The 27,744-nt window shown below is 35.9% G+C and overlaps 2 protein-coding genes across 4 annotated transcripts in view; one reads left to right on the top strand and one right to left on the bottom strand.

The window, feature by feature from the left end:
• The window catches only part of C12H8orf88 (chromosome 12 C8orf88 homolog), a 33,948-nt gene extending 23,006 nt beyond the window's left edge, over window positions 1-10,942 (top strand). Inside the window, exons 5-6 of the mRNA XM_014853408.3 lie at window positions 6,743-6,849; window positions 8,961-10,942. Of these exons, the coding sequence (XP_014708894.1) occupies window positions 6,743-6,849; window positions 8,961-8,984 (131 nt within the window). The 3' untranslated portion in view covers window positions 8,985-10,942. The remainder of the gene's footprint in view (window positions 1-6,742; window positions 6,850-8,960) is intronic.
• A 537-nt stretch (window positions 10,943-11,479) lies between these two features.
• The window catches only part of NECAB1 (N-terminal EF-hand calcium binding protein 1), a 171,525-nt gene continuing 155,260 nt past the window's right edge, over window positions 11,480-27,744 (bottom strand). The window contains exons 10-13 of one of the 3 annotated variants that reach the window (XM_014853407.3): window positions 24,762-24,874; window positions 18,124-18,201; window positions 16,680-16,771; window positions 11,480-12,635 (exon numbers count right to left, since the gene is read on the bottom strand). In XM_014853407.3, coding sequence (XP_014708893.2) covers window positions 12,607-12,635; window positions 16,680-16,771; window positions 18,124-18,201; window positions 24,762-24,874 — 312 coding nt within the window. In that variant the 3' untranslated portion in view covers window positions 11,480-12,606. The remainder of the gene's footprint in view (window positions 12,636-16,679; window positions 16,772-18,123; window positions 18,202-24,761; window positions 24,875-27,744) is intronic. The other 2 variants (XM_044744097.2, XM_070481329.1) reach the window with 2 other exon arrangements.

Below are 27,744 nucleotides of genomic sequence, written 5' to 3'. Positions count from 1 at the left end.
AAAACACTAGCAAAACAAATCCAGCAGCACAGTAAAAAGTTTATATAACCATGGCCAAGTAAGATTAATCCTAAGAATGCAAGCATGGTTCAGCATACGAAAATCAATCAATGTAATACACCACACTAACAGAATGCAGGGACAAAAAAGATCACCATCTCAGTTGATGCAGAAAAAGCATTTGACAAATTCAAACACCCTTTTATGATAAAAACTTGCAAAAAGCAAGGAACAGAAGAGAATTTCCTCAATATGATAAATGGTATATATGAAAAGCCCACAGCTAACATCATATTCAATGGTGAGAGACTGAAGGCTTTCCCCGCAAGATTGAGAATAAGTCAAAGATGCCCGCTTTCACCACTTTTATTTAGCATTATACTGCAAGTTCCAGCCTGAGCAATTAGTCAAGGAAAAGAAGTAAAAGACATTCAAATTGGAAAGGAGAAAGTAAAGTTATCTCTATTCAGAGATGACACAATCATATACCTATAGAAAATCTTGAAGAATCCACATAAAAAACTATTAGAGCTAATAAGTGAATTCAGCAAAGTTGCATGATATACAATCACTGTCATTCATTATTTTAGTAATTTGAGTCTTCATTTTTTCTTAGTCATTGTCAATTTTGATCTTTCAAATAACCAACTTTTGGTTTTGTTGATTTTCTTTATTGTTTTAATCTCCATTTCATTTATCTCCAGTCTAATCCTTACTATTTCCTTCATTCTGCTAGCTTTTAATTTAGTTTGCTCTTCTTTTTTTACTTCCTTAATGTTTAATGTTAGGTATTGAGTTAAGCTATTCTGCCTTTTTTTCCAAAATGAAAATTTTTATTATTTTTTAAAAATTTATATATAGTTTTTATTGAGGTATAATTGACATACATTATATTAGTTTCAGGTGCACAACATAATGATTCAATATTTGTGTACACTGCAAAATGATCACTACAATAAATCTAGTTCATAGAAAGTTAACCAAATGTTTTTTCTTGTGATGAGAACCTTTAAGATTTACTCTTCAGTAACTTTCAAATATGCAGTACAATATTATTAACTATAGTCACCATGCTATACATTACATCTCCATGACTTATTTATTTTATAATTGGAAGTTTGTACCTCTTGACCCCCTTCACCCATTTCGCCCTCGCCCCAAACCCCCTCCCTCTGGCAACCATCAGTCTGTTCTCTGTATCTATGAGTTTTGTTTTGTTTTGTGTTTTAGATTCCACATAAGTGACATCATACGATACTTGTCTTTCTCTGACTTATTTCACTTGTATTATTTTGTTGTTGAAAACTGGATAGTTTGAGAATTATAATGTGCCAACTCTGGAAATCAGATTTTTCTCCCTTTGTTAGGGTCTTTTGTTGCTGCTTGTTTGTAATTGTTGTTTGTTTGGTGGCTTTTCTGAACTAATATTGTAGCGTCTGTATTTGTCATATGTAGCCACTCAAATCTCTATTGTGATATCTTTGTGATCAGCTAATGATTTGGCAGAGATTTCCTTCAATGCCCTAAACCTAAAAATACAGAAAGAAAACAAACACACTTCCGGGGGCCAGCCCTGTGGCCAGGTAGTTAAGTTTGCACACTCCACTTCAGCGGCCCAGGATTTTGCCAGTTCAGATCCTGGGTGCAGACATGGCACCCACACACACACACACACACACACACACACAGGCCATATGCAAAGACTGGAAGAGTGTTTTGTTTTGTTTTTCTTAAAGATTGGTACCTGCGCTAACATGTGTCGCCAATCTTCTTTTTTTCTTCTTCTCCCCAAAGCCCCCGAGTACATAGTTGTATATTCTAGTTGTGGGTCCTTGTAGTTGTGGTATATGGGATGCCGCCTCAGCATGGTTTGGTGAGTAGTGCTACCTCCGTGCCCAGGATCCGAGCCAGCGAAGCCCTGGGCTGCCGAAGCAGAGTGCGGGAACTTAACTACTTGGCCGTGGGGCCGTCCCCCTCCCTAGCCTTTCTTCCCAAGCTTTTTGGTTTGCCTATTGTTTACTTCAATTGTTATCCCTTGTCCCAGGTGGAAGTGGCTAATACATTTCCCTATAAATGTTTTGACAAATGGATTCTGACATCAGCCTCAGCCCTGGGAGAGTTCGTAGTTAGGTGAAATACAGGCAAGTCCTTTGAGATGATTCTTGAGGGAGACAGCAGACAGGTCAAAACAAGCAACTGCAATTTTTTGAGAAAATGGTCTGTACTGCTTTCTCCTATATTAGGAACTTGTACCGGGAATGAGGGCTGTTGTTTTTGAGGCCGTAGCTGAGCTAGATGTGGGGGAATCTCCCAGGCAAGTTAAAATGCCACAAAACTCCTTACTAAATTTAGCTGTTTTTTCCTTCACCAAGCAGTTGACTGATTTTGTAAGCTTTTGATTAGATTCCAGGATTCATAAAAAGTTGATTCTAGATGTTTTTGCCAATTTTTTTGTCCCTTTTTGTGGAGGGATGATGAACTTTCAGAGTTCCCTACTTGGTCATTTTCACTGATATCACTTGTTTCTTGATTCCTATGTTTTCTTCTTTCTTGATTTACTTCCACATTTTGCTCAAGTGCATTCTCCAGGAGCTTCCTAAAAGAGGGTATTGGGTTAGTAAATTCTTGAATTTGTTTATTTGAAGATGTACTTCTTACACACTTGATTGATAGTTTGATTAGATAGAAAATTCCAGGTTGAGCATGAACCTCAAAAACATTAAGCTAGGTGAAGAAGCCAGACACAAAAGATCTGATATTGTATGATTCCATTTATATAAAATGTCTAGAAAAGGCAGATCTATACAAATAAAGATTGCTTATATGGGATTGAGAATGGAGAATGACTACAAATGGGAATGAGGTATCTGATGGTAGTTAATGTAAATATTCTGTAAATAGATTGTGGTGATGGTTGCACAACTCTGTAAATACACCAAAATCATTCAATTGTTTACTCAAAATAAGTGAATTTTATGGTATGTAAATTATACCTCAATAAAGCTGTGGAGGAGGAAGAAGAGGAAGAAAAGAAGAATTAGTAGAACTCTGCTTGATACTGTTGTCAGAGCTTCCTGATGCAGGGAGTGAATCTTCAACTTTAGGAGCATGTGCTTTGGAAACGCACATTCATACATAACTAGCTGGGTTTCTGTTGTATTGATTAAATATAGAATTTGATTTTTTTAAAAAATTTCAGTTTAAAAATTCTTTTCACTCTGAATTTTTAAGGCATTTTCCTTTATTTTCTAACAGTTTGTATTAATTGGGCTTTAATTCGGTGAAGTCCAGTACCATTCTGATTCTCAATTCTTTATAAATGGCCTTGTTATTTGTTTTGGTTTTTTGCTGCTGTTGTTGCTCTGGAAGTATTTTGGATCATGTGTTTATGTTTGGTTTTCTAAAATTTCCTTATGCGCCTTTGTGTAGTCTTTTTTTTTTTTCCCTATTTTTTCCTCTGAGCAGTTAGTGGCAGTTGGGGTTTTCCTGGGTATCTTGTTGTTATAGATTTTTTAATTTAATTTTGTTGTTAGAGAATGATTTCAAGCCTCTTAAATTTATTGAGACTTGTTTTATGGTCTATTTTGGTGACTGTACCATATCTACTTGAAAATAATTTGTATTTTTTGGTTGTTGATGTAGTTTCTATAATTGTCAGTTAAATCAAGGTGGTTGATAGCATTGTTTAGATCTATGTCTTTTCTGATTTTTTTTCTTGTCTAGTTCTATCAATCGCTGAGGGAGGGACTTGTTATATTACCTGATGTTTTTGTGGAATTGTCTATTTCCCTCTTTATTTCTGTCAATTTTTGCTTCATATATTTTGAACCTCTGTTGTTAGGCAAAACACATTGATAATTCTCTCTTATCTGATATTGAGATAGCCTCTCCAGCCTTATTTCTAGTCTTCGCATGGTATATCATTTTATATCCGTTTACTTTCAACCTATATATTTCTTCATGTTTAATATGTATTTCTTGCAGGGCAGCATATCATAGTCTTCTTTTTTTATCCATTGTATCAATATCTGGCCTTTAATTGCAGTATTAACCTAGGAGTTAGCAAACTATGGTCCTCAGGCCAAATGCCCGTTTTGGAAATAAAATTTTATTGGAACACAGCCACATGCTTTATTTATTTTATTATCCGTGGCTCCTGTTGCTCTACAAGACAGAGTTGATTAGTTGTGACAGAGACCGTATGTCGCAAGACTCCTCAAATATAGTCATGTGCCACATAACAACGTTTAGTCAGTGACAGGCCACATATATGATAGTGGTCTCTCATAAGATTAGTACCATATAGCCTAGGTATGTAGTAGGTTGTAGTGTCTAGGTTTGTGTAAGTATACTTTATGATGTTCATACAACGACAAAATCTCCTAACGACCCATTTCTTAGAACATATCCCTATCAAAGCAACGAGTGACTGTAATTACTATCTGGTCCTTTAGGAAAAAAGTTTGCTGACCCCTGGTTTAGACCATTCATATTTAATGAGATATGGTTGGATTTAGGCCTATTATTTTATTACTTGTTTTCTGTTTGTCCTGTTTTTTGTTTAGGTGTTTGTTTTTTTTTTTTCCCCTTCTCTGCCACTTTTTGGATTTTTAAAGTTTTTCTTGGTATTTCGTTTTATCTATTGAATTTTTAGGTATATTTCTTTGTATTTTTAAGTGGTTGGTCTAGGGATTATAATATACTCTAATATCTAACTTTCTCAGTGTTTTAATATTGTGCTACTTTATGCAAAATGGTGATGGTAAACCTTGCAGCCATATGTAGGTCCCTTCCCTTTACCCCACTGCACTGCACTTCTTGCTGTAGTTATATGCATTATATCTCCATACCTTGAAAATGCCACCGGACAGTATCAGAAGTTTTGCTTTCAACAGTCATACACATTTTTGTAAAACTTAGATGGGAAACAAGGAGTCTGTTATATTTATCCAATTGTTTACCATTTCTTTTATTCTTCCTTTATTTCGGAAGATTAAAGTTTCTGTCTAGTATCATTTCCCTTCAACCTGAGGAACTTCCTTTAGCATTTCTTGTAGATCACTTCTGCTGGTGACAAATTCTTTTAGTTTTCTTTCTTCTGAAAATTTTTACTTCACATGCATTCCTGAAGGATTTTTTCACTGGGTATGTGTTAGGGAGAAAACTAGACTCCTCCTGTGTTTTTCCTCTACTCTCAATACCTACTGTATTCACAACATTCACTTCTTACACTAGATGTGTGATGTTTCCACATATCAAGCAATTCTTTGCAACACCAGCTAGGTGTCCTATAATTCAATCCAATTCTGACACTAACTGGAGTTAGTACAGATGCTGAAGGTTAAGGGCTCAGTCCCACAAGACTACATTCCACTTCAGATGACAGTCGCAAGTAGTAGGTCCCCAGATTACCCACAACTTCTGTCCAACTTCGCTACAAATCAGAGGTTCCCACCACCCCCTCTTTGGATTTGATCATTTGTTAGAATAGCTCAGAGAACTTAAGGAAAGACTTACTTATGTTTACCAGTTTATTATAAAATAAAGGATATGATAAAGGATACAGATGTACAACCAAATGAAGAGATATATAGGGGACCATCTGGAGGGGTCCCAAGTGCAGGAGCTTCATTCGCTGTGGAGTTGGGGTTCATTACCTTCCTGGTACCTGGATGTATTCACCAACTCAGAAGCTCTCCAAACCCTGTACTTTTGGGATTTTTATGGGGGCTTTATCACATAGGCATGATTGATCATTAACTTGATCTGCAGCCCTTCTCCCCTTCCTGGAGGATGTGGGAGTGGGGCAGAAAGTTCCAAGCTTCTAATTATTACTTTGTCTTTCTGGTTACTAGCCCCCATCCGGGAGCCCACCAAGAGTCACCTCATTAGAAAAAAAGATATTTTTATCACCCAGGAAATTCCAAGGGATTTAGGAGCTCTGTGTCAGGAACCAGGATCAAAGACCAAATATTAGAACAGAAGATGCTCCTAGTGCTCTTATCACTTAGGAAATTACAAGAGTTTTAGGAGCTCTATGCCAGGAACTAGGGACAGAGACCAGTATATATTTTTTCTATTATTTCACAATATGTAATTTTAGGTGGCCAGTTATTTTCTGTTAGCACTTTAAAAACATTATTCCACTGTTTTTGGCCTAGCAGATGATCTATCTTGGTGATAGTTTCTGATGAGAAATCTGCAGATATTTGAATTATTGTTCCTCTTGAAGATAGGGACCCTATCTTGGATCTTGTTCATCATGACCTAGCACAGTCCCTGATACATAGTACAGGTACAATAAATGTTTCTGGAATTGAATTTATTTGATTGTATTACATTTTTAGTAAGTTAATATAAAGATTAGATAGGCTTATTAGGGTTCTATTTTGGCAGGATCTGAATTGCCCAATAGGTGTCACTGCTGGTATAATTTATAATCCAAGATCACTTTACTAGACATGAATAAACAGACGTAAGAAGGCAAGTGTCACCACTTTTCTGAAATGGTTCTCTTCTTCCATTTTTCCTTAGTTACTTGGCTTCCTTTCTATGTAAAAAGGAGATTGGAGGCAGTAGATGTTTTTCAAAGCTTTTTTCTCCCTTTTCTTTTGCATAGAAACTACTCATCATTTTATAAAATAATGGACAGTTAAGGGACATGCAGAAAGAAATGAGCCAAAAAGTGATCTGGGAGAGTTCTATGGTTTATAACATTACATTTGATGTTTAATATCTACAGAGAGAATTAAATACAGCAGAGATTTCCTTTTGAAGCTCTCAAGTGTTTCCATCTGCAGAAAAAAACCAGACTTTCTGCCTGATCATCCCATTGTACTTCAAAAACCAGTAAGTAGTTTTCTAATTTTGTATTATTTTAATTCCAAAATATGCCTTTAATATTTTCATTTGATTCTAAAATGTCTTTAATATTTTCAGTTGATTATCTTTCTAGATTTTTCATCTTTCTCATTGTGAAATATAATTCAGAGAAGTACATAAATCTAAATGTATAATATTACCAGTTACTGTTTTACCACTCTGGTCAAGAAACAGAATGGAATATTGTATTTTATTTGAGAAATATTTTTCTATTGAAAGGTCATGAAAGAGCATTCCATATTATCTTTTAAAAGTTCTGTTTGTTTTTTAATTAAGTTTTATAATCCACTTGGAATTGATTTTACTGTATGATGTGAGGGTAGGGATCAAGTTTTATTTTTTCCCACATGGATATCCAGTCATCCTAGCAATATATATTGAAAGGATAGTCTTCTGCCTCTTTTGTGGCAATATATATGTGGTCTGTTTCTGGGCTCTCTTTTGTTCAGTTAGTCTTTTTACAGTAAAGCAAGTCATCCCCCTTATTCTTCTTCAGCTTTTCTTTGCTGTCCTTAGCCCTTTATATTTCTGTGTCACCTCATCAAACTCCACCAAAATAAATACAGTAAATTAAAACATACATGTATCTTTTAGGTCATTGATTAGAAAGGACAGAGTTTTGGCATCAGGCTTAGGTTCAAGTTGCAGCTCTACTCTGTGTACTGGTATACCAATCAAACTTACACAAGTCACTTAACCTTCTTGAGCCTCAGTTTTGCCACGGCAGATAAGGATGATAATCTCCAGTTGCTAGGATTAAATGAAATAATGTATGAAAATGCTTAGTTTGGTACATACTTCTCTTTATTCACTCAGTAAATATCGATTTCCATCTTATATGGTCTTTACTTCCATTCTGACTGGAATTTGACTTTCTTTTATTTAGAGTTTTCATAAACACTATTTTATATAGGTAAAAGCAACTAGGATTCTATTGAGATGAGCTCAGAATATAAGTATGCTGAGAATGGCTCAAATATGAGATATAGACTACCACCTGTGTTCTTCATTTTTGGGATTTCTAACCTTTTGTAATTCATAGCCTTTTTTTTTTTTCTTTATAGTTTATATCAGTGTTTCTCAATTTAAACTACCTAACTTAGAGATAGCCAGCCCAGGTGGTCTAGTGGTTAAGATTTGGTGATTTCACCACCATGGCATGGATTCATTTCCCGTCAGGGAACCACACCACTTGTCTGTCTCTTGGTTGTCATATTGTGGCAGCTATGTGATGCTGAAAGCTGTGCCACTGGTATTTCAAATACCAACAGGGTCACCCATGGTGGACATGTTTCAGTGGCACTTCCAGACTAAGATAGACTAGGTAGAAGGACCTGGCCACTCATTTCAGAAAAAATTGGCCATGAAAACCCCACAAATAGCAGCAGAGCATTGTCTGATATAGTGCTACAAGGTGAGAGGAAGGCGCAAAAAGACTGGGCAGGGTTCTGCTGCTGTGCACTGGGTTGCTAGGAGTTGATGGCACTAAGAGCAAGTTGCAGTCATTCAGCCAATTATTCTTTTTAAAATGAAAGCAGGAATTTAAGTTTTTTTCATAATACCTTGCACACAGGAATATTTAATGAAGAAAAACGTCCTTGATGTTTGAATTTTTCCACTAGTTCAGGGAGCTTAGGGGCATATGATCCTTGGTCTGTAAGAATAATCTAAACTTCAATGCTATATAAATATAGTCATTTTTTCATTTGCAGACTTTCCATTTCTAATAACATTTTATTTTGTAAATAAAAGTTCAACATACACATTATTTTGAACAAACTTTATAAATTAGAATTCAGTTTACTTTTGATTTATGCATTAACATTTTTTAAAAACTAGGTACCACAAAACAGAACAGGCTTGGAATATTATCTAATATATTTAAAAATGAATTACCTATGTTTTATTAAACATGGAAAAACTTTTATTTGACACATTTCAGTTACTTTAATAGTTTCTATAGTAACATGCATTTAGATTTGTAAACACTTAGTGTCACAATATTCAGTTTGATAAACTAATTAGTAAAAACTATTTATTCAATCTAATTGATATATTAACTTTTTTCTGTATTACAGGAAAACAACCAAAATTTTAAGTAGCATTTTAAGAACAGATGAATTTGAAGATAAAGAATTATTCGTTTTATATTTTGGACACCTACAAATGAAGTGGATCTAGTAACAATAACTGTAACGAACTGTGACAATTCAATTTATTTTTAATTTTGATGGGTATTTGGTTTCTCCTAAAATGAGAGATATTTTAAACTACAAAGAATTTTATAATCAGTTTCAACTTTGCAGGCAGTTTCCTGCATAAATTGGGAAGTAACACTGGAAAGTAAGAATTTGGTTAGTGAAGTGGGAAGACTGTGTATTTAAAATTTGCATGCTACTTGCAATTTTTTGTTTTTCATCACTTGTAATAATGGAATGGAAATGTAAGCTGTAAAGATTTTCAAATATAAAGTATTTGCTACGATGTATATATGGTACATAATTTCTTGTTGCTTCTAAAGTTGCTTTTGTTCTGTTTCCCACTGATTTCATTAGCACTTGAAAGGATCTTTATAATCTTTTCAGAGGCTTAGAACAATTCAGGATGTTCAATGCATAGTTCTCAATGACAGAAGGGAGAATATTTTAATAGGCATTTCTTTTCAAATACATGATTGATCTCTAGTTTTTTGATAATAACATTGTCTAAGATTCATTATTACTAGCAGAGATTGACAATTTGGAAACAATAGTAGTGAATGAAACTGAAGGTGAAAAATAGCTGCTACGTGTGTTACTAATCAGACCACGTGAACTGTAGAAGTTGAACAACTGCAAAGTAAAACTGGTATTTTTATTTCCAAAAGAGGAAGAATTTAGGCATTTGCAAATAATTGAGGTGCATTAAGTTTCAATTCTATAATTTCTTATAACAAGAACATGGATGGATGAAGAATTTTTGGGTTTAAACTTTTAGCTCCTAGAAATTTTATACAATAAATCTCCTGCACTTTGTCGCTCTGGATGTTACTGTTATAAAAAAAAAAAATTCTTCCAGCACAGTGTCAAAAAAAATTGCTGATATAAAAGGTAAGCGTAAACTCTCTCTACTTCTGTTCTCTCAGATTCTCTCAGATCTCTGGGTCTGTTGGCAAGGCATTCAAGACCATCATTTGAGAGGAAGTTTATCTTAAGCTAAATTCTGAACTCCTAAAGCTAGCACATTTTCCCTCACTGGTCTTTGGGCTTATTACCCAGATTGAAGCTTTAGTCTATGGTAGGTTTCCCAGCTTGGTCTTTTAGTACTCTACTCTTCATTACTTTGTTCTCAGGAAAAATAGATTGTTTTTTAAACAGAAAAGAAAACTTCATTAACCATAAATTTAATGGTTACTTTCAAATGAGATATTTATACTTAGGGCCCAATTTTTTCATTTATTTTTTGCCCTATTTTCCCTTTACATTATAAGTTGCAGTCTATGTATGTTTGTGAATATACACATTCCCACACACATACACAAAAATATATGTATAATTTTAGATCTAGGGTCATCTCAATAAAAAAAACGTTTTAAAGCTGGGGTCAGAATTGCCATATAATTCCTATCCTCAAGGTCTTTTGATTCTGGTTTAAAAAAATGATAGAACCTATTCCAATTGGGAACCTAAAGAGCCCTTCCACTTAGCACTCTTACTGAGGGCAGAACCTTTCAAAGTCATACCACCATGCTGCTTTGGAAATTGCCCAGTACCTGAAAGACTTGATGTAATTTCTGAATCTGATACTTGAAATGGACTGGCCAGAACAGTTTTGATTGGCTATAATTTTTACTTTCAAAATTATTTATAACCATTTTCAAGAAGAGTTTGTATGTCAAAAGTCCCCTAGGTTTCAAAGTCTTTTGATCCTTTCTTACAGTATATAATCAGAATGAGACGACAAAGACTATTTTATTATCTATTTGCCTTTGTACATATGTATAGCTTGTTTGAATAATCATTGTATATCTCCATTAATGTTGTTCTTTGCTTTATATACAAATTAAAAGAGTTGAGCCAGGTGTTGTTTCATAGTGTTTGTCATCTTTAGAAATCACCAGAGACACAGATGTGTGTGTGTATATATGTGTCAAAATTTACTATCTATGTCTAGTAGAAGCTATGAAAAAAATAATTTTATTTAGTTTGAATGGGGCTGGAGCTTATATGAAAGTATTGATAAAAGTTAATATTCCATAAATTAGTTCTAGAAAATATTTTAGGTCAGATTTTATATTTAAAAAATAAAATTTTAGTTCAAGCTTTCCTTTCTTCTGAGTTTTCAAACAGTAAAAAGACAGGAGAAATTTACTTCACATTTTTCCTGGAAAACGTGGTTTCAAAGGAATTTGGACTAGAGAATAATATGGTAACAAATTGTATATGCATTGTATTTTCATTAACAGTGTTTATCATCAGAGTAGATTTTATTAAAAAGATTTATGAGCGTGTACAGCAGAGTATATAAGGTACATAGTTTTAGTTCTGGCGAAACTAGGATTGTAGTCATTCTAGTGGTGAAACTGGAAGATGGATGTTTTCTGTCCAGTACTTCCCTACTATTTTATTACTTCCCTAAAGTTTTATGCTTGTTATATATTTATTCTTTGTTCACTCAGGTTAAAATTTTGTTTTCAAAGTATTTTGAAATTGTTATTTAAATGCAAGTGTCTTTTTCATAAGAAAAGTTAACCCTCTGGATCACCTCTATCCTCTCTGGATGATATGCCATAAAATTTGAACCAAATTTTCTCAAAGTAAAACTCTCTCTCTCCCTGATTTGTTTAACTTACATACAGGGAATTATAATGCTAATAAATGATATAATGGTGCTACCTTACTAAATCGTACCCTACCTATCACAGAATTGTTCACTGTGAAAAACCAGTTTATAACCTGACGGATAGAGATTCTATAGGTTACATCCAAGGTTGTTTTAGGTTCATGTATTGTTTTTTAGCTTAAACAATAGGAATTTATTTTCTCACAGCTCTAGAGACTAGAAGTCCAAGGTCAAGGTGCTATCAGGGTTGATTTTTCCTGAGACCTCTCTCCTTGGCTTACACTTGACCACTTTCTTACTGTGTCCTCACGTGGCTTTTTCTTCGTGTATGTGTATCCCTGCTGTTTCTCTCTCTGCATATAAGGACACCAGTCATATTGGATCATGTATTAACTTTTTAAGTAATGTAAAGTAAATAGTCATAGGATCACAAGTTGGAAATGGAGTAGGCATTATTGAAGAATAAACTCATAGAAAATCAGTTAGGTAAAAATCAGAAAAACATTGCTTTAACCTTTATAGTTTATGACACATCTACAAAAGCTGTCCTATGAATAATCTAAAAGTTCCCACGTTAAATTTTTCCTTATCATAACAATTTCTTTTTCACAATTTTGCTTCTTTACGTGTACACTGTTTTCACATATTAGGATTTTATGACTAAAGGGTTTTAGGTTACAATGTAGCAAAACAGCAAATATTGAGAATAATAGTGAACTTTGAAAATTGAGCTAAAATTCACATGAAAGGTAAAGTTACAGAAGACATTTTAGAAGAATACACATCTTAGAGTAAATATATTAAAAGTATAGAGCAGATGAATAACTATAGAGAACTTTTTAATTCACATTTTAGATAATACTTGTTTTGCACTTGGAACCCAAGAAAAATGTCTAGGAACATCTAGTTGTTGTTCAGGATCCACCATGAAGCTGAAAAGAGAGAAACAATCTTTTAAATAACAAAAGTAACTTTCAGGCTAGTTAAGTTCAAGTTGCGAATCATTCTTAAAGAGACTGTTCCCCCATCTTTAATCTGCAGAATTACTTATCTTTCTAGTCACTATCTCCTGACTATTTGAGCCAATATTGAACGCTTCCTATGCCGTTGTTATTTGTACCATCTCTTCTGGTACCTGGTCATAGTCTAAGTAGGAATTTTGTTATACATGAATAAACCTTGTTTTGGCAATACGATTATAAATGCCCTGAAGATAAATCATGTAGTGTTTTAATCTACCTCCGTACTGGCAGTAGTTTGGAAACATAACATTACATACTGATTTCAGAAAGATTGGGTATAAGCAAGTGGATCTGTTTTCAATAATATTTTTTTTAGTACATACTATAAAATTGGAAATTATTTTCCCCAGTGAATATAAATAACTCAAAGAGAAACTATGGCAAAGAAGTAACATTGGTGGAATGCTGTGACACACAGACAAATGGAAAGGATTAAAATTTGTTTTCAAAGCTGTTTAAATAATACACTATCAATAGGATCTTACTTTCTTGTGTATCTTCTTTTCCCATAACCATAGATCGGCCTTTCCCCTTCGCCAAGGGATATTCTGCTCCACAGACTGAATTCTCATACTCTTTTTGTCTGGGTGGTTTATGATGGGTAATGGGCTTAGGCTGCCATATTCCAGTATGCCTCATCTGAATGATTTTTACATTTGAGATTTCACAGGAATGTATTTTGGTTTGTAGTTTCATATCTGGGTGCAGACTGGCTTAATTGCTTTATTTCTTAAGATGTGTCTTAGGTGAACCACTTAGGAATCTTCAAAAAGGCAATCTCATTAGAAATCATAATTTGTGAGCTAAATTAGAAATACAAACCTACTCATCCTGTTTCTAAATATAATAGCTTTTTCCTTTCAGATTTTAATTTTAGGTCTAAATATGTGCAGCTAAAACGTTTTTGTTATTTTTAGCCTTTATAATTGTATAACACACAAAATGCACAAAACTAGTTATTAAAAATATTAGAAGTCATATGACCATTAAAACTGTAAGTAATATTTATAAGCTAATTCAGCTTCTTGTTTAGGGAGGTGTGTCTGCTGTTGCAATTATGAAACTTTAACTTTAAAATAGAGTAGGATGCCCCAATAGATGTTAAAATCTTATTTGAGGTAGGTTTAAAAAATTGTGTTAGAAATCAAGCCTAACTTTCCTTTGTGTTCTGTCAAATTCCAGTAGTTATTGTTGAAATTAGATGTGATATGAAGATTAATGTAAAATAAGGTAGCAATTAAAAGGTATGAAATTGTATTGAATTAGAGCTCGGAGAACAAGAATTGATCCAGTTTTATTTATGCTCAGTTTTTCTCTCTAAATTATGAAATTCTCTGAAAGAATAATATAATGCATGTAACAGTGACACTAATATTGCATAGAAAGTTAATCCAAGATGAAGTAAAGTTGGGCCAGAAAAATCAATCAAGTTACTATAAATGACCTAGTCTTGCTATGGTAATTTTTCCTATTAACTCATTAGCCTCCCTTTCTGTACTCTTTCTATTGTATTCTTGTTAAGTGTTTTCTGTCCTGGAAAAATTCAAAACACCAGTAAAAGAACAAGCTTCCTCCTTTGCTTCTACATTGTTGAATCAGTTTCAAGATAAGGACAGTTGAAAATCACTATGATGGCGGACACAAAATCTACAAGTGTCAGGACTTCTTGGGAAATTGTCATGACTGAATACCACTGGTGTTTATGATGACATCAAAGTCCTTATTCATTCCTTCATTTAGGAAATATTTGTTTCCTTGTGCCATACACTATACTAATACTGCATTAGTGTAGGGGATGTGAAGATAAATAAGATGTGGATCTCCCTTTCCTGTATTCTATGCCCGAAGCCTGCAGCCGTCATATTTACAGAAGTTATGTTCTAGTTCTTTTCTTCCCATTTATAACAGACTGTTCAAGTCTGGTATAATAGTTGAGCTAAAACTTTTTTGGGTAAATTCAAGGCAGTCATTGAAGTCTCTTCCTTAACAACCTGTGCTACCACACTTACCTGCAATTTTCCTGAAGCTATAGTGCATCCTAATTTAAACTGCATGAGTCAAACTGTGAATCACAAGAAATTTCAACCATATTCATGGCTTTCTTATTTAAGGATTTAAGTCTGAGATATAGAGTGAGAGAAATTTTACAAGTCTACCATTTTTAGGCCAGACAAACCTGTCCTTAAGATCTAAGTAAATACATAACTAGAGCTCAGGCTGAAACTCTTAAGAGTCAGCCAATTGAAAGCAGTCACACCTGATCTCTCCCATCTTGTCACCTAGGTTCAATTTCAGAATTTACTTTTTCACTTTACATTTTTCCCCAATCCATCAAAATCTACCCCAATTTTAAATTCCTGGCACTTTATTAAAACTGTTCCCTTGGACACTGACCTTCTTGTCAAATCCAATTTTCAGTCCCATTCTCTTTAGTCATGCTCTACTACATAGGTCCCAGAGGAGTACAGTTCCTTGCATTTTTACTCCTCTTGGTTTCCTTGATACTCTACTACTATGATTCTCCTACCTCTGATTGCTTCTCCTCAGTCTCTTTAACAAAGAGGCTTTTCTCTCTGAAGCTTTTAAATAAAGGCGTTTTCCCAGGCTTCTGTTAGATATTTTGTTCTTACCTATACACTTTCTCAACAATCCTAGGCTTCAGCCCTCATTTTGCTGTGGTTAACTCCTGAAAACTGCTTTTGCAGGGAACTCTCTGGGCAGCTCCTGGTTCAGATGACTTTTTTTTTCCTAGCCTAGATTATTGCCCTGCCTGACCAATCTCTCTCCTCTCCCTGACATCCACCTTTCTCCCTCCCAACACAGATACTACTATTTAGAGCATTCACTATCCCTTTCAAAAATCTTTAATGATTCCATATTACTGCAAGAAAGTTCAAACTCTTCATTATGACATTTTCAACCTCATTTCATACTCTCTCCTCTCTCCACATGTACTATATACAAGCCTTATGCTTTAGTCAGACCCTTTGCACCAATTGGTCAAGTGCATTTAGCATTTCTTGCATTTGTTTGTGTCAACGATGTACTTCTACGGAAGTACCCTTCTCCATCTTTATTGTCCAAATCTCGTCTCTTAAGGTCCAGCTCAAGGATCATCTCCTCATTAAAAACAAAGAAGCAATCGCTTCTCTAAATCCAGATAGCACATTATGATTCTAATAACTACTATGTTATCCCCTGAGCTTGCTTTTTTTCCTGCAAACATCTGTCTTTCCTACTGGACAGAGAGCATTTTATGGGTAGGAACTGCATTTTTACTTTGTACCGTTTCTAGCTCCCAACACAATGCTTGTTCAAAATTGGAGCTCAATCAGTGCTAGTAGACAGGCTAAGCACCCCAGTAACCACAGTGCCTAGCACATATTAACACTCATAAACACATGTTTAATTGGTAATTGGTGGGTAGATGAACAAATGAATTTTCATTCTCAATTATCTTAAATAAGCTTTGGCTAGGCCAGACTTCTTAGACAATTTCATTTCAAATTTCTCTTTCCATTCTCCTTTCCCCCAATTACAAATAATAATTTAGCAGCTATTATAATAAAATTATTTCTAACATAAATCTAATCTCCAGTCTATGGGTCACATCTCAAATTTTATTCAATACACTGAATTATAATGTGGTAAAGTATTTGAATAATTTTTTGAAATATCATGATTTGACTTGTACTTCGAATTTGTTACAATTTTGAAGGTGACCAGCAAATGACTAACATTAGGTTTAATATAACCAGGAATACGGGTCAACTAAAGACTAAAGATGATAGAATATATAGATCTTATTTCCTCCACCCACTCTCAAATTTTAAGATCTATAAAGAAATAATAGAGCACCATTGATAAAGTGTGGGGGGGAAGTACATACTAACTTTTAAAAAGTGAAAGACAATACAAAAGCACATAGAAGCATTGTGAACCCAGGATAATTACCAGGAACTAGCATAGTGGATGTGAGTTCTGGAGTTTCCAAGAAATCCACGTTACTTCTTTGAAATGTCTTGCTATAACTCGTCTGAAGGTGGCTGTATAAATAATTATAAGTTAAAGCTGTGCATTTTTATTACAATCTTGCTAAGTAGAGTACAGCAGAGTTCAAATTCAGTCAAGATGGCAAGGGTTTGGATGATTTGGATTAAGTGCCTGAATACAGACTTCTTTTTATGGTTATTTAGTCTTAAAAAGACTCGAGGAATTTAACAATTATCAGAAATATTAAAAAAATATTTTTAGAAACAGGAGAACATTAATTCTCTTTAGAAGATAAAACAAAAGGAGATAAGCTTTAATTGTGGCAAGAAGTTTAAACAGAAGGGAGACTATCTTGGCTGTTGGTATGTTTAAGAAACAGGATAGCTAAGAAGAGAGACTATAGAATTTCCATCCCTACAGAGTAACAAGGAAGAAAAAGTCATCTGTCTTCAAGTGTAGGCCTGGAAGCACAGAGTTGAATAAGTTGCCTTTAAAGCTCCATCGTGCCTGAAATTCTATTGGTGTCATTATGCATTATAGCACAAAGTACCTTAAAATAGCCACAAAAATAAAACTTTTAGGTGAAGTACATATCAACTATATTTCCAGGTATTCTGTTACTTCCATTACCATATTTAACACCCTAAATATGGGCTTATTGGAGAGCTATATTCTCTGTGCCATTTGAAACCAACTACAACTATTTATATAATCACAGATTAGCAAAAATTTCATTCATCCTATTTTTCTAATTATATATTTGTTACTTATTAAACTTCAAAGAAGTTAGTTTTTTAACTCTATCGAGGAAAATTGACAAATATAGTTATATATATTCAAAGTGTACAACATCATGATTTGATATACATTATAAAATGATTACCAAGAGAAGTTGACTTGTTTTTAATTTTTTCCAGTGTCTTGAATTTCCCTTTTATTTGCACTGTTTAAAGACATTTAGAAAAGTTGTTGAACTGTGCTGATCTTAACCATTATATATAGTTTTATTGTAAAATAAAGTAATAACTGCAGAGCTTATGAAAAATTAGGAAGTAAATTTTTTTCTCATCCCTGCTTTTCTATGTCCTTTGTTCCTCCCACCGCCCCACCTTAGACACTCATGACCCATGTCTAAATCTTCTTACCAAAAAGTATCAGTAAAATGGTAATATTTACGGTGGGATCATTACCAAAAGTATTTGTGCTTCAAGAGAAAAGTGGTTTCTAATCCATGAAATAAATTCCTAAAATTGTGGGATTTAGGAAAATGAGCAAATGGGACAGGTTTTAAGGTGAGGTAAAGGGAATGGGGCTTTTCCTCCAAGTCCTAAAATTACTTCATGTAATATTGCCACCTCCCTGGCAAAATAACCAAAAAAAAAAAAAAGGCCTGCTGATAACTTACCTATTCCACACACTACTGTTCTCCCAGAACTCATAAATCATGTAGCGAGATTCATTTGTAAGCTTCTGTATAGAAATACTGAAATGTATAAAATGCATAATTAGCTACAGGAAATTAAAGACAAGAAGCAAACTAATTTTTCTAATAATCTCTATAGATGGTATGAAACAGTCTTATGCCTGCATGAAAATTGAAAGTTTTGTCAAGAATTGATTACTTCAATATGTCTGTCTGACACAATTTTTTAGGTTTCTGTTTTGCATCATGAAGACTGTCTCAGGATATTATAGACATCACAAATATAACTTTTGTAATATTTCATTTATTCATTCAGAAAGATTTATTGAGTATCTGCTGTGCTATGGTTCAGAAAAATTTGTGTGCCACCGTCCTTGCCCTCAAGTGTAGCTCTTTGGATTGATCCTGTCAACCTCCATAGCTCTTCCCAAACTCTTGGCCTTATCCCTATTCCCTGGATTGACAGCTTTTATTTGGGGTCCTGCTGTAAGCCATCTTAGTCACCTGGACCTCACTCCTGCTATACAGCTGACTCCTAGTTTTCCCAGTGGTCCTCTCCTTTCTCTTTTACACACACACACACCCCTCTCAACTTTCTGTCCAGATCAAGTTTGAGAGTCTGCATTCTGGCCATAATTTTTTTAATAGCTTTTCCAATTTAGGGAACACAAATTTGTTTCTTCAGGCCCTTTGATTAGCCTGAGAATGGCTAAAGCCTATATGGTATGTTTTGGAGGGTTGAAATGGGTGGTGGTTGAAAAGACAAGTTGAGGTGAAGGCTGGATTTAATCCTGTAGCAATGAAGAACAATGAAGAACCACTGAAAGATTTAAAGCAGGAACAGTGTCATGGTTTTGAAAGATCTTTCTGATGGTGGTGTGAAGTATCCTATGGAGAACAGTACAATGCAAGAATAAAAGCTAGAAAGGTGGCGAAATCACTTAGATGAGTGATGAAGATCCAAATTAAGGTAGAAAGAAAGGAGTAGGGGACAGATTCATAAACTTAAGTTAGGAGAATGGAACACAAATATAAAGATGCCTTTAAAAAGTTAATTCCACAAGTCCAGCTTATTCAGCCTGTTTCACAATATATTGAGATTAGAAATCAAAATAAGAGGTTAGAAAAACAAAAGATATTGATTTAATAGAGAATAACATGTACCAGTATAATAGCCAAGCCAAATGTGGATTTATGATTTACCTAAGCATGACCAGCAGGTGGTAGTAACTACACACAGAAATTTTAATAGTTTTTTCCTTTAGCTCTTTGCCTGTAAATAGTTTAGTATTTTTCATAAAGTTGTTTATCTAGCTTGTTTCATTAAGTATGATGCAGCAAACACTGTTAGCTCAATTTCAGATTTTCTGGGGAAAAAGTTTATAATAGAATCAAAGGGAATTGAATAGAAAGTGAAATTGGAGATTTTCTGATCCCAGGAGTTCATGGATAGGCTTTTGCGGGGGCTTCCTTGAAATCCAGAAATGAGCTGCAAATTAAAGTGTGTATTTATTTTTTTCTAGGAAGAGAATCCATAGCTTCCATCATAGTCTCAAAGGGTCTGTAATCTTCAAACATAACCTGATAATGTAATGGACAAATTTCAATCCCTGACTCTTTTTTTTAGGATAAAGTTTAAAATACTCAGGCTAGCATTTTAGGTTCTTCATGAACTGCCTTCTACAAACTAATTCATTTGTACTACTTATCACATTAAATACCCACTTATCCTGCTACCTGAACCTTCCATTTTCCAGACTACCCATAAGACCATAAGAAAATCACAAAATTTTAGCATAATTCTTAAGCTTTTGAAGGATTGAAGAAGATATCACAGTGTGATAAGATAGTGCTTTGAAGTATGGCCTAACAGGCTTACCTTCATCTACCACTTACTAGATTTGTCACCTTGGGCCCAGTACTTAACCTCATTTTCCTTATCTGTAAAATGGTGACAACAGTACTATGAGGATTAAATAAGGTGTTGCACATAGAATGCTTAGCCCAGTACTTGGCATATTGTGTGTGTGTGTTTAATTAGCTCAATAGCTAAAAAGAAAGCATTTTCACTGGGTGAGTAGTTATGAAAGCTAAGCCTTATGGTGTCAAAAACTGAGAAGCATGACAGAAGTAAAAGGCACAGGAGGGAAAAGAAAGTGAGGGAAAAACAGACATATCTGAAAACAATGAGAATCAGCAAGCCAATAATGATGATAATCATAGTTATATTACTATATGCATTAATAACAATGGTGATGATTGTTAACTGTGTTGCTCTGTTCCAGGGCCTGACCTATGCATCTCCCATGGATTAAGTCATCTTACCTGCACAGTCACTCTGCGCGTCATGTGGCAGACTCTGTCTGTTGCCTCCCCAACTGTTACTCCCCTCTTTCTAACAGAACCCTGCCAGCACTTAGTTTGCAGTATATTCAATGTACCAGTCAGTGCTCACAACCTCACTTCTTTCTGCTAGATACTTGTTTCCTAACCTCCCCTGAAGTCAGGAATAACCATGAGACTTGAGTTGGGCCAATGAGATGCCAAGGGAAATATGCTTGGAAGCAAGGGCTTCTGGGTAATGTTTGCATCCTTAGGCTCAGACATGAGAGGACGGCTTGTTGGTATAGTCTTCCTGACTGTAGGTTAGCTGGTAAAAAGCCAGATGGCAGAACTGAAAGAGACCAGTGCAGATTTTGTCTCAAAGGACATGGGTGAAAATGCTAACCAGAATTGTTCTACAGAGTGGATGCTTTCAGTTAAGGGCAAAACCAAACAATACATAGCAATGACATTTAAGGACATTTCTATTTGAGACTGTACAATACAGATAATGATAAATATGCAATGATGATACTGTAGAAAAGTTAATTATGAAGTAATTTCTAGACATATTTCTGTCAGCAATATTTCAGTTAAAAAGGCTTAGGGCTTGAATGATTAGCTTTCAATTATTTACAAACAGAATCATGTGGCACACCTCTGAGCTGTTCCTATGTGACTCTACTAACCTAAATACCTTCAGTCTTCTTCCTCAATGTGTTCACACTTCCCATAACACTTAACACTCACTGGCTGAAGCAAGAGTTCTTTGGCTAAGCTGTCGCTGCATGCAGTCACTAAAAACTTCAGCCTTGAGCTCCCAGAGACCTTGAATATTTCCAGCAATTAGAAAATGTCAAATGGCTTCTAGGGGAAAAGGATGTGGCTGAAGAACAGTTGGGGTTAAAGATCTTACCTAAGGCAACTGGTTCATCATGGACAAAAGTCTCCTTTCCTCTTGGCTTCCTCCTTTCCCCACATGCCCTACCTTGTCATAGAGCCTAACCACTGGAGAAAAGGCACACCAGGAGAGACAGTCTCCACATTTCTCCACACCAAGCTCCAGCCACTAATTTATTTCATCTATATAAAAATGCTGCTAAATGATTCATGGTTCAATGTGCCATAGGTATCATTAGTTCTTAAGGATGTTCCTTTGGCCATGGTACAAGTCTCAGGTCGATTCTTATAATCCAGTGCCACATTCATGTTCCCTAGGCCCATGACATTGAGTTCAGAACACACACAAATTCTAAAATTTCATAGCTGAGAGTAACTTAGAAATCATTTTATTCTCCTTAGCGGCTGTGAAATTTTAGGCTATGAATATGGCTTTAATTGCTCATGAATTTTCCCAACTGGATTCTAAGATCCTTCAAAGCAGAAACTATTCTCACCTTCTCTGGTATTAGCATGGTTTTGAGAACACACTGTGTACACCACATATATTCACTTGGTACCTTTCCACGCCAAACACAGGGATTAATGAGGCTTCATAATTACAAAATAGCAAAAAGAGCATCAAACAATATGTGTGCGGGCATGCACGTGTGTGTGTGCATGTGTGCATGTGTGTTATATATGTGTCACAGAATTGATCTGCTTGAGTTTTTCACTAACTCATTTTAAAACTCAATTGATTGACTACTCTGACAAAGCCTCTGTCAGCCCCCAAACCTCCGAGTCCCTATGCAAATACCTAGAGAGCAAAGGCCTCTCTAACTCAGTGGCCTAAATTTAGGAAAATAAGACCTTGTAATTGAAACAGGAGGGATCTGGTCCATTCTACTCCTGGTTAACCACAGAAAAGCCCAGGAAACTCTAATTCAAGGATGACAAAATTTTGGTAAGAAAGATTAAACATGGGTTTTGGAGTCAGACAAACTTAAGCAAGTTGTTTAACCCATCCAAGTGTATTTCCTCCTAAACTGGATGTAATACACACCACTGAAGATTGCACTGAAGATTAAATAAAAAAATGGATACAAATGCCTAATTTAGGAAATCCTTAATTTCTACTTTATGTCATGGCAGCATTTCCTATCTAACCAAGGTGAGGCTGAGCCAAACATTATGGGAGAAGAAGAAACTGCAAAACTCGGATAATTCACACAGCTTTATTTCATCAGCTCAGCACTAGGCAATCGTGCCGGGTGCACTGGAGCATGACTGATGGCATGAGTGACCTATCTGGATTGTTCATCAAGTGATACAGATAGAAAGTTGAATTCGATTCACTGGTACAACTGGATTTATACAGGCACACAGGCATAATGTGTGTTCCACATATTTTCCATCCATGTTTGGAGATTCTCTGATGTACATCTGAAACTGATAGGATATTGTATGTCTATTATTCTGCAATTAAAAAAAGTTTACTGAGCTCTGCTTTCTGTAGTTTACACTGTAGATGATATAGAGAGAGAAATTCTTTTTGTGTTTTCTAAATATTCAGTTTTATTTTTAAATGAATAGGCTTTTTAAAACTACATTTACTCTCACTTCAACAAATTTCTCTTAAGGCATTGATTTAAAAGGACTAAAATGGGATTTTGATTTTTGCCCTTTTGAGCCTGTTGTGAAGTAGAACAACAACAACAAGAAAGGAAGCACAAAATCCCCTGTGTCCCTGTTACAAAGGCACTACACTTAGGGAAGACCGGGAGCTGTTTGACATCAATGGCACTGAGCAAGTCCTGTCATACTCTAGAGACAACATCAGCCGCCAGACAACCAGGAAGCAATAGTAAATGCACCAGTAACCCCAGCTCATGTTTACTGGGCCTCAGTGAGTGGGAGGCAGTGTGCTGAGCACTCAGTTAATTCTCACAACCATTTCATGAGGTTCTTGATGAGGAAACTGAGGCTTAGAGCCATTAGGGTCTTTCCCCCAAACAAAGCTAGTATAACAATCCCATGTTTCATTCCAGAGCCAGACTTTTTAGCTGGGGAAGTATTCTGCTGAAATATGAATAAAATGTAACTAACTAATTACTGGAATACCAAAGCACTCAGAGACATGAAGTATGTGTTTCTATGTGTGCTACGTGCGCGTGCGTGCACACACACATGTCCAAAGCTTTCCCAAAGCAACATTTGAAGAGCATTATGAAATGCAGTTTAAATAACTCCCAAGGTAGGGGTAGATTTGGTTGTGGCAGTTTTCCCGAAGCATACGAGTTTGAGGCTCGGCTTTGGACTTGAGGTAGAGCATGGACTGGCAGAGACCTGCAGCTGGGTGCACATTCCTGGGAAGGAGAGTGGCCAGGTCTAAGGCACAGATTATGCTGGAAAGAAAAAGTCAGCTGGGCACTGCTGAGGCATGGTACTCAGTGAGGTGGAACAAGTGGCAGCAGTGCTGTGGATCCCTGGGGTCTGTTGGTAGGATAATCGTAGGGTCAGGATAAACATCTAGCATTTGATAAGATGCTCATCACAAAGTTACTACAGGCTTCTGATTAAGGAAATTCTATGATAGTTGTTTCTGGAAAATTATTCTTGTAGCTGTTTATTGGACCACTTAGAGTGGAGAAACTGAAAATGAATAGTTAGTATATTTTAGTATAAGAGATACAATAGAAGTCTGAGCTGAAGTCATGAAAGAATTTTTTTTTAAATGACCAAGGTCTGCAATCAAGACTTCAGAGATGGCACAATTTTATAATGGTTGAAATGATTATTCGGCCGTAGGGCATGCTGCCAAGGGAGCAATCAGAACTAGATGCACTGGAGTTGGGGCCTCATCTACCAGAGATGATTTTAAATCTGAGTGTGGGTCTGCCTGGATGGAAAAGGGGGAATTTCAGTCTATTTGAAATTCCTCTTCTCATTCAAATTGTTCTCTCCAATTAATTTCCCTTGGTGCCCCTAATGATCAAATCTGCACAGAACCCAAGAATAAAAGAGAAAACACCCTGGGGCCACCTGTGGTTGAGTGGTTAAAGTTCCACACATTCTGCTTCTGCAGCCCAGGTTTGTGGGTTGGGATCTGGGGTGTGGACTTACTCCACTCATCAGCCATGCTGTGGAGGCATCCCACATATAAAGTGGAGGAAGACCGGCACAGATGTTAGCTCAGGGCTAATCTTCCTCAAGCTAAAAAAGAGGAGGATTGACAATAGATGTTAGCTCAGGGTGAATCTTCCTCACAAAATAAAAGAGAGAGAGAAAACATCCCATTAATCTCTACAAAATGCATCTCCCAGATGGGAATGGTCAGCAAAACTTTATGTGAGGAGTCTAAAATGGCTGTCTTCCCGATCTACCTTTCTCTAAGGTGCATGTGCAGGAGTACTTACCGCAAGCATCCACTTTGGGAGGAAGCACTCTCTACATAGTGTTTCAGAGAAAGCTGGAATTCTTCCAAGTCCTCTTCTATCACAGACATCTGACGCTGCACAAGCATGATGTGCTGTGGAGGCAAGGATGAGGAAGGGAGGAGTGTTACTGCCAACCCCCTGCTGTCCATCCCGTCCTTCCTCACAAAGCAAACAATTCTCCTCTAAAAATATGACCAGGAAAGCCATGACTAGTCTAAGTAATAACATTGTACAAAAGCAGTAGTAGAGGCAGGATATTTTTCTTGCCTCTAGTAACACAGAAGAAAGCGTCCTTCACGATGACATTTCCCTTTTAAAAGCAGTGGTTCTCCATTAGAATCACTGGGAAGGTTTTATTTATTTTTCATTTGATTTTATTTTTTAACGTTCTTTTTTTTTTTTAAGAGATTGGCACCTGAGCTAACAACTGTTGCCAATTTTTTTTCTGCTTTTTCTCCTCAAGTCCCCCAGTACATAGTTGTATATTTTAGTTGTGGGTCCTTCTAGTTGTGGCATGTGGGATGCCGCCTCAGCGTGGCCTGAGGAGCAGTGCCAAGTCTGCACCCAGGATCCAAACAGGTGAAACCCTGGGCCGCTGAAGCGGAGCGCACGAACTTAACCACTAGGCCATGGGGCTGGCTCCTGGGGAGGTTTTAAGATTGCATTTATATCAGAATCTCTGGGAGTGGGGTCCAGGCACTTTATTTATAAAAAATTTCCCAAGTGACTCTAATGTGCAGCCAGGTTTGGGATCACTGGCCTAGAGTCACCAAATTTTAAAGAGAAGTCCTATTGTGCACAGTACACAGCTCCAGCTTCTCCTTGGATATTCTGTGACAGACATATTGTGAATATCATTAAAAACAAACAAATTTCAAAAAAAATGTGTCCATTGATGCATTTCCAAAGGTACATTAACCATCACAGGGTTCTCAAATGTAATAACTACCCACAATAGGCCCCACTCAAAATCTCACAGCATTAGATGGAACCTGTGTTTAATGAACCACACTGGGTTGAATGCCAACTGCTTCTTGTAACAAATCCTACTACTGTTACAGCACCCATGGTCTGAAGACTTTCCTAAACATCTGCCTATGGGCTTCTCATGGTATTTTGATCTCAAGATTCGTTCTTTCCTCATCAAGGGTTGGCAGTGAAGCATAAAAGTGCAAAACAAGTAAGGATTGAGGCGTGAATTATAAAAGTGCAAAACAACAACGTGAGGACGATTTGGAAAATGAGGAAAATGACTTGTGCAACATTACCCAGCTATGTAGTGGTAGAACTACAATTAAGTCTCTGGTTTGCTGTCTCCTATTCCAATGAGTTTCTCACTTCATGTTAATAGCTACCAATTGTTGAATGTCAATTATATTATAGGTATTATGTTAGGAATTTTATATGTTCAACAAATGTCCCTACTTTGTGTTCCTACAAGTAAATACTAAGTGCTGGATTCTGGGTATACAGTAATGGATCAAGATAGAATTCTTATCTTCACAGAGTTTTAAAGAAATAAACAAGGCCTGAAAACTATGTCTAAGGAGTAATTTTAGGTATGACTATTAGCACATGAAACCGACTATATGTAAATTGATCAGAATTCTACTACATTTTTGACAGGACTATATTGCCAAATAAATCTTGATTTCAGTCTTAAAATCCTTTGACTATTTAAATCTTAAAATAATGTTTGGGACCCCAAACTCACACAAGCAGGAAGCAGGCTGTGAATACTGCATAACACGCAAGAGGGTAATATTCTCCAACAGGCTGTTTCAGATGTGGTCATGGAGGATAACGCACCCAGAAGAAACTCTCAAAAGAACAATGGACAACAGAATTCCTCCCAAAATGGAGATCCCATGGCTAATCACGAAACTTCCTTCATTGACAAATAGCTTCCCAGCATGAATTCATCGTTGCAATGAACCAGCGAATGCTGTGTTTCCTATTCATCCCTTTTCTGAATGGTAGTTTTTATGGCATTTATCCTGGCCCAGTTTTATCATTGTAATATTTTATCTGTGTAGGTGGGGGGGAGGATAGAGATAACTTACCTCCTTTTTATTCATAAGTGTGTCAGACCTCAAGGGACTACATTCTGGCCTTACAGAGAAGACTGCATATCATTCAGGGATCCTGGATTTAGAGCTAGAAGGAGTAACTGGAGGAGACTTTGGGTGGTCTCCCTTGTGAAGGGGTCTGTGAGTGCATTCTATATATATGAAGAGAAGGATGCAAATAAATATTTGATGACCAGAAGGTAGACTGTGGCAGAGATTCCAAGCTGTTCAGGAAAATCTATTTCTTTCTTCTTTCTAGGTACACAGCTAAACTGCATATTCCATCGTCCCTTGCAGTTAGATGTAGCCAACTAATGAGTTCTCACCAACAGAACATGAGTAGAAGTGCTGTGTACTGCTTTTGAAAAAGACTTTCAAGAGGGATGTGAACCTCCTCCACATTCTCTTTCCATTTTCTGTCAGTAGGATGAAGAACTGCCTTAGGAATGGCAGAGCCACAGGTGAGAGAAGCCCGTGTTCCTGAATCGTTGTGTAGATGGTTTGCTGGGCAAGGAACACATTTTTATTATGTTGAAATCATTCTACATTTTGGGTCTATTTCTTCCCATAGCCCATTCTACATTTTGGGTCTATTTCTTCCCGTAACCTTAATGAGTTCAGTAATTTTAATTGAGCTTTATTTCCCTTCAGTATCAGGGATCAAGAATCAGTAGATACAAGTCTGTAATTATCTGCTAAGGTCGTGTAATGAAAACACCACCCTCCTGTATGACTCTCCCAGGAACTGGTTTTAATGTCAATAACTAAGAGTTAGAGTTATTATTATTAAAGTTAAAATTATTATTATTATGTAAAGTAATTATTATTACTATAAAGTTAAAATAATTCTAGACATGTCTTTTTGACAGAAATCTGCAGGGACTTCTTGATCA

Source organism: Equus asinus, chromosome 12 (assembly GCF_041296235.1).
Source record: "Equus asinus isolate D_3611 breed Donkey chromosome 12, EquAss-T2T_v2, whole genome shotgun sequence".
Classification (NCBI taxonomy): domain Eukaryota; kingdom Metazoa; phylum Chordata; class Mammalia; order Perissodactyla; family Equidae; genus Equus; species Equus asinus.
Note: the sequence above shows the minus strand (reverse complement) of the source record. Positions and strands in the feature narration are given on the sequence as shown.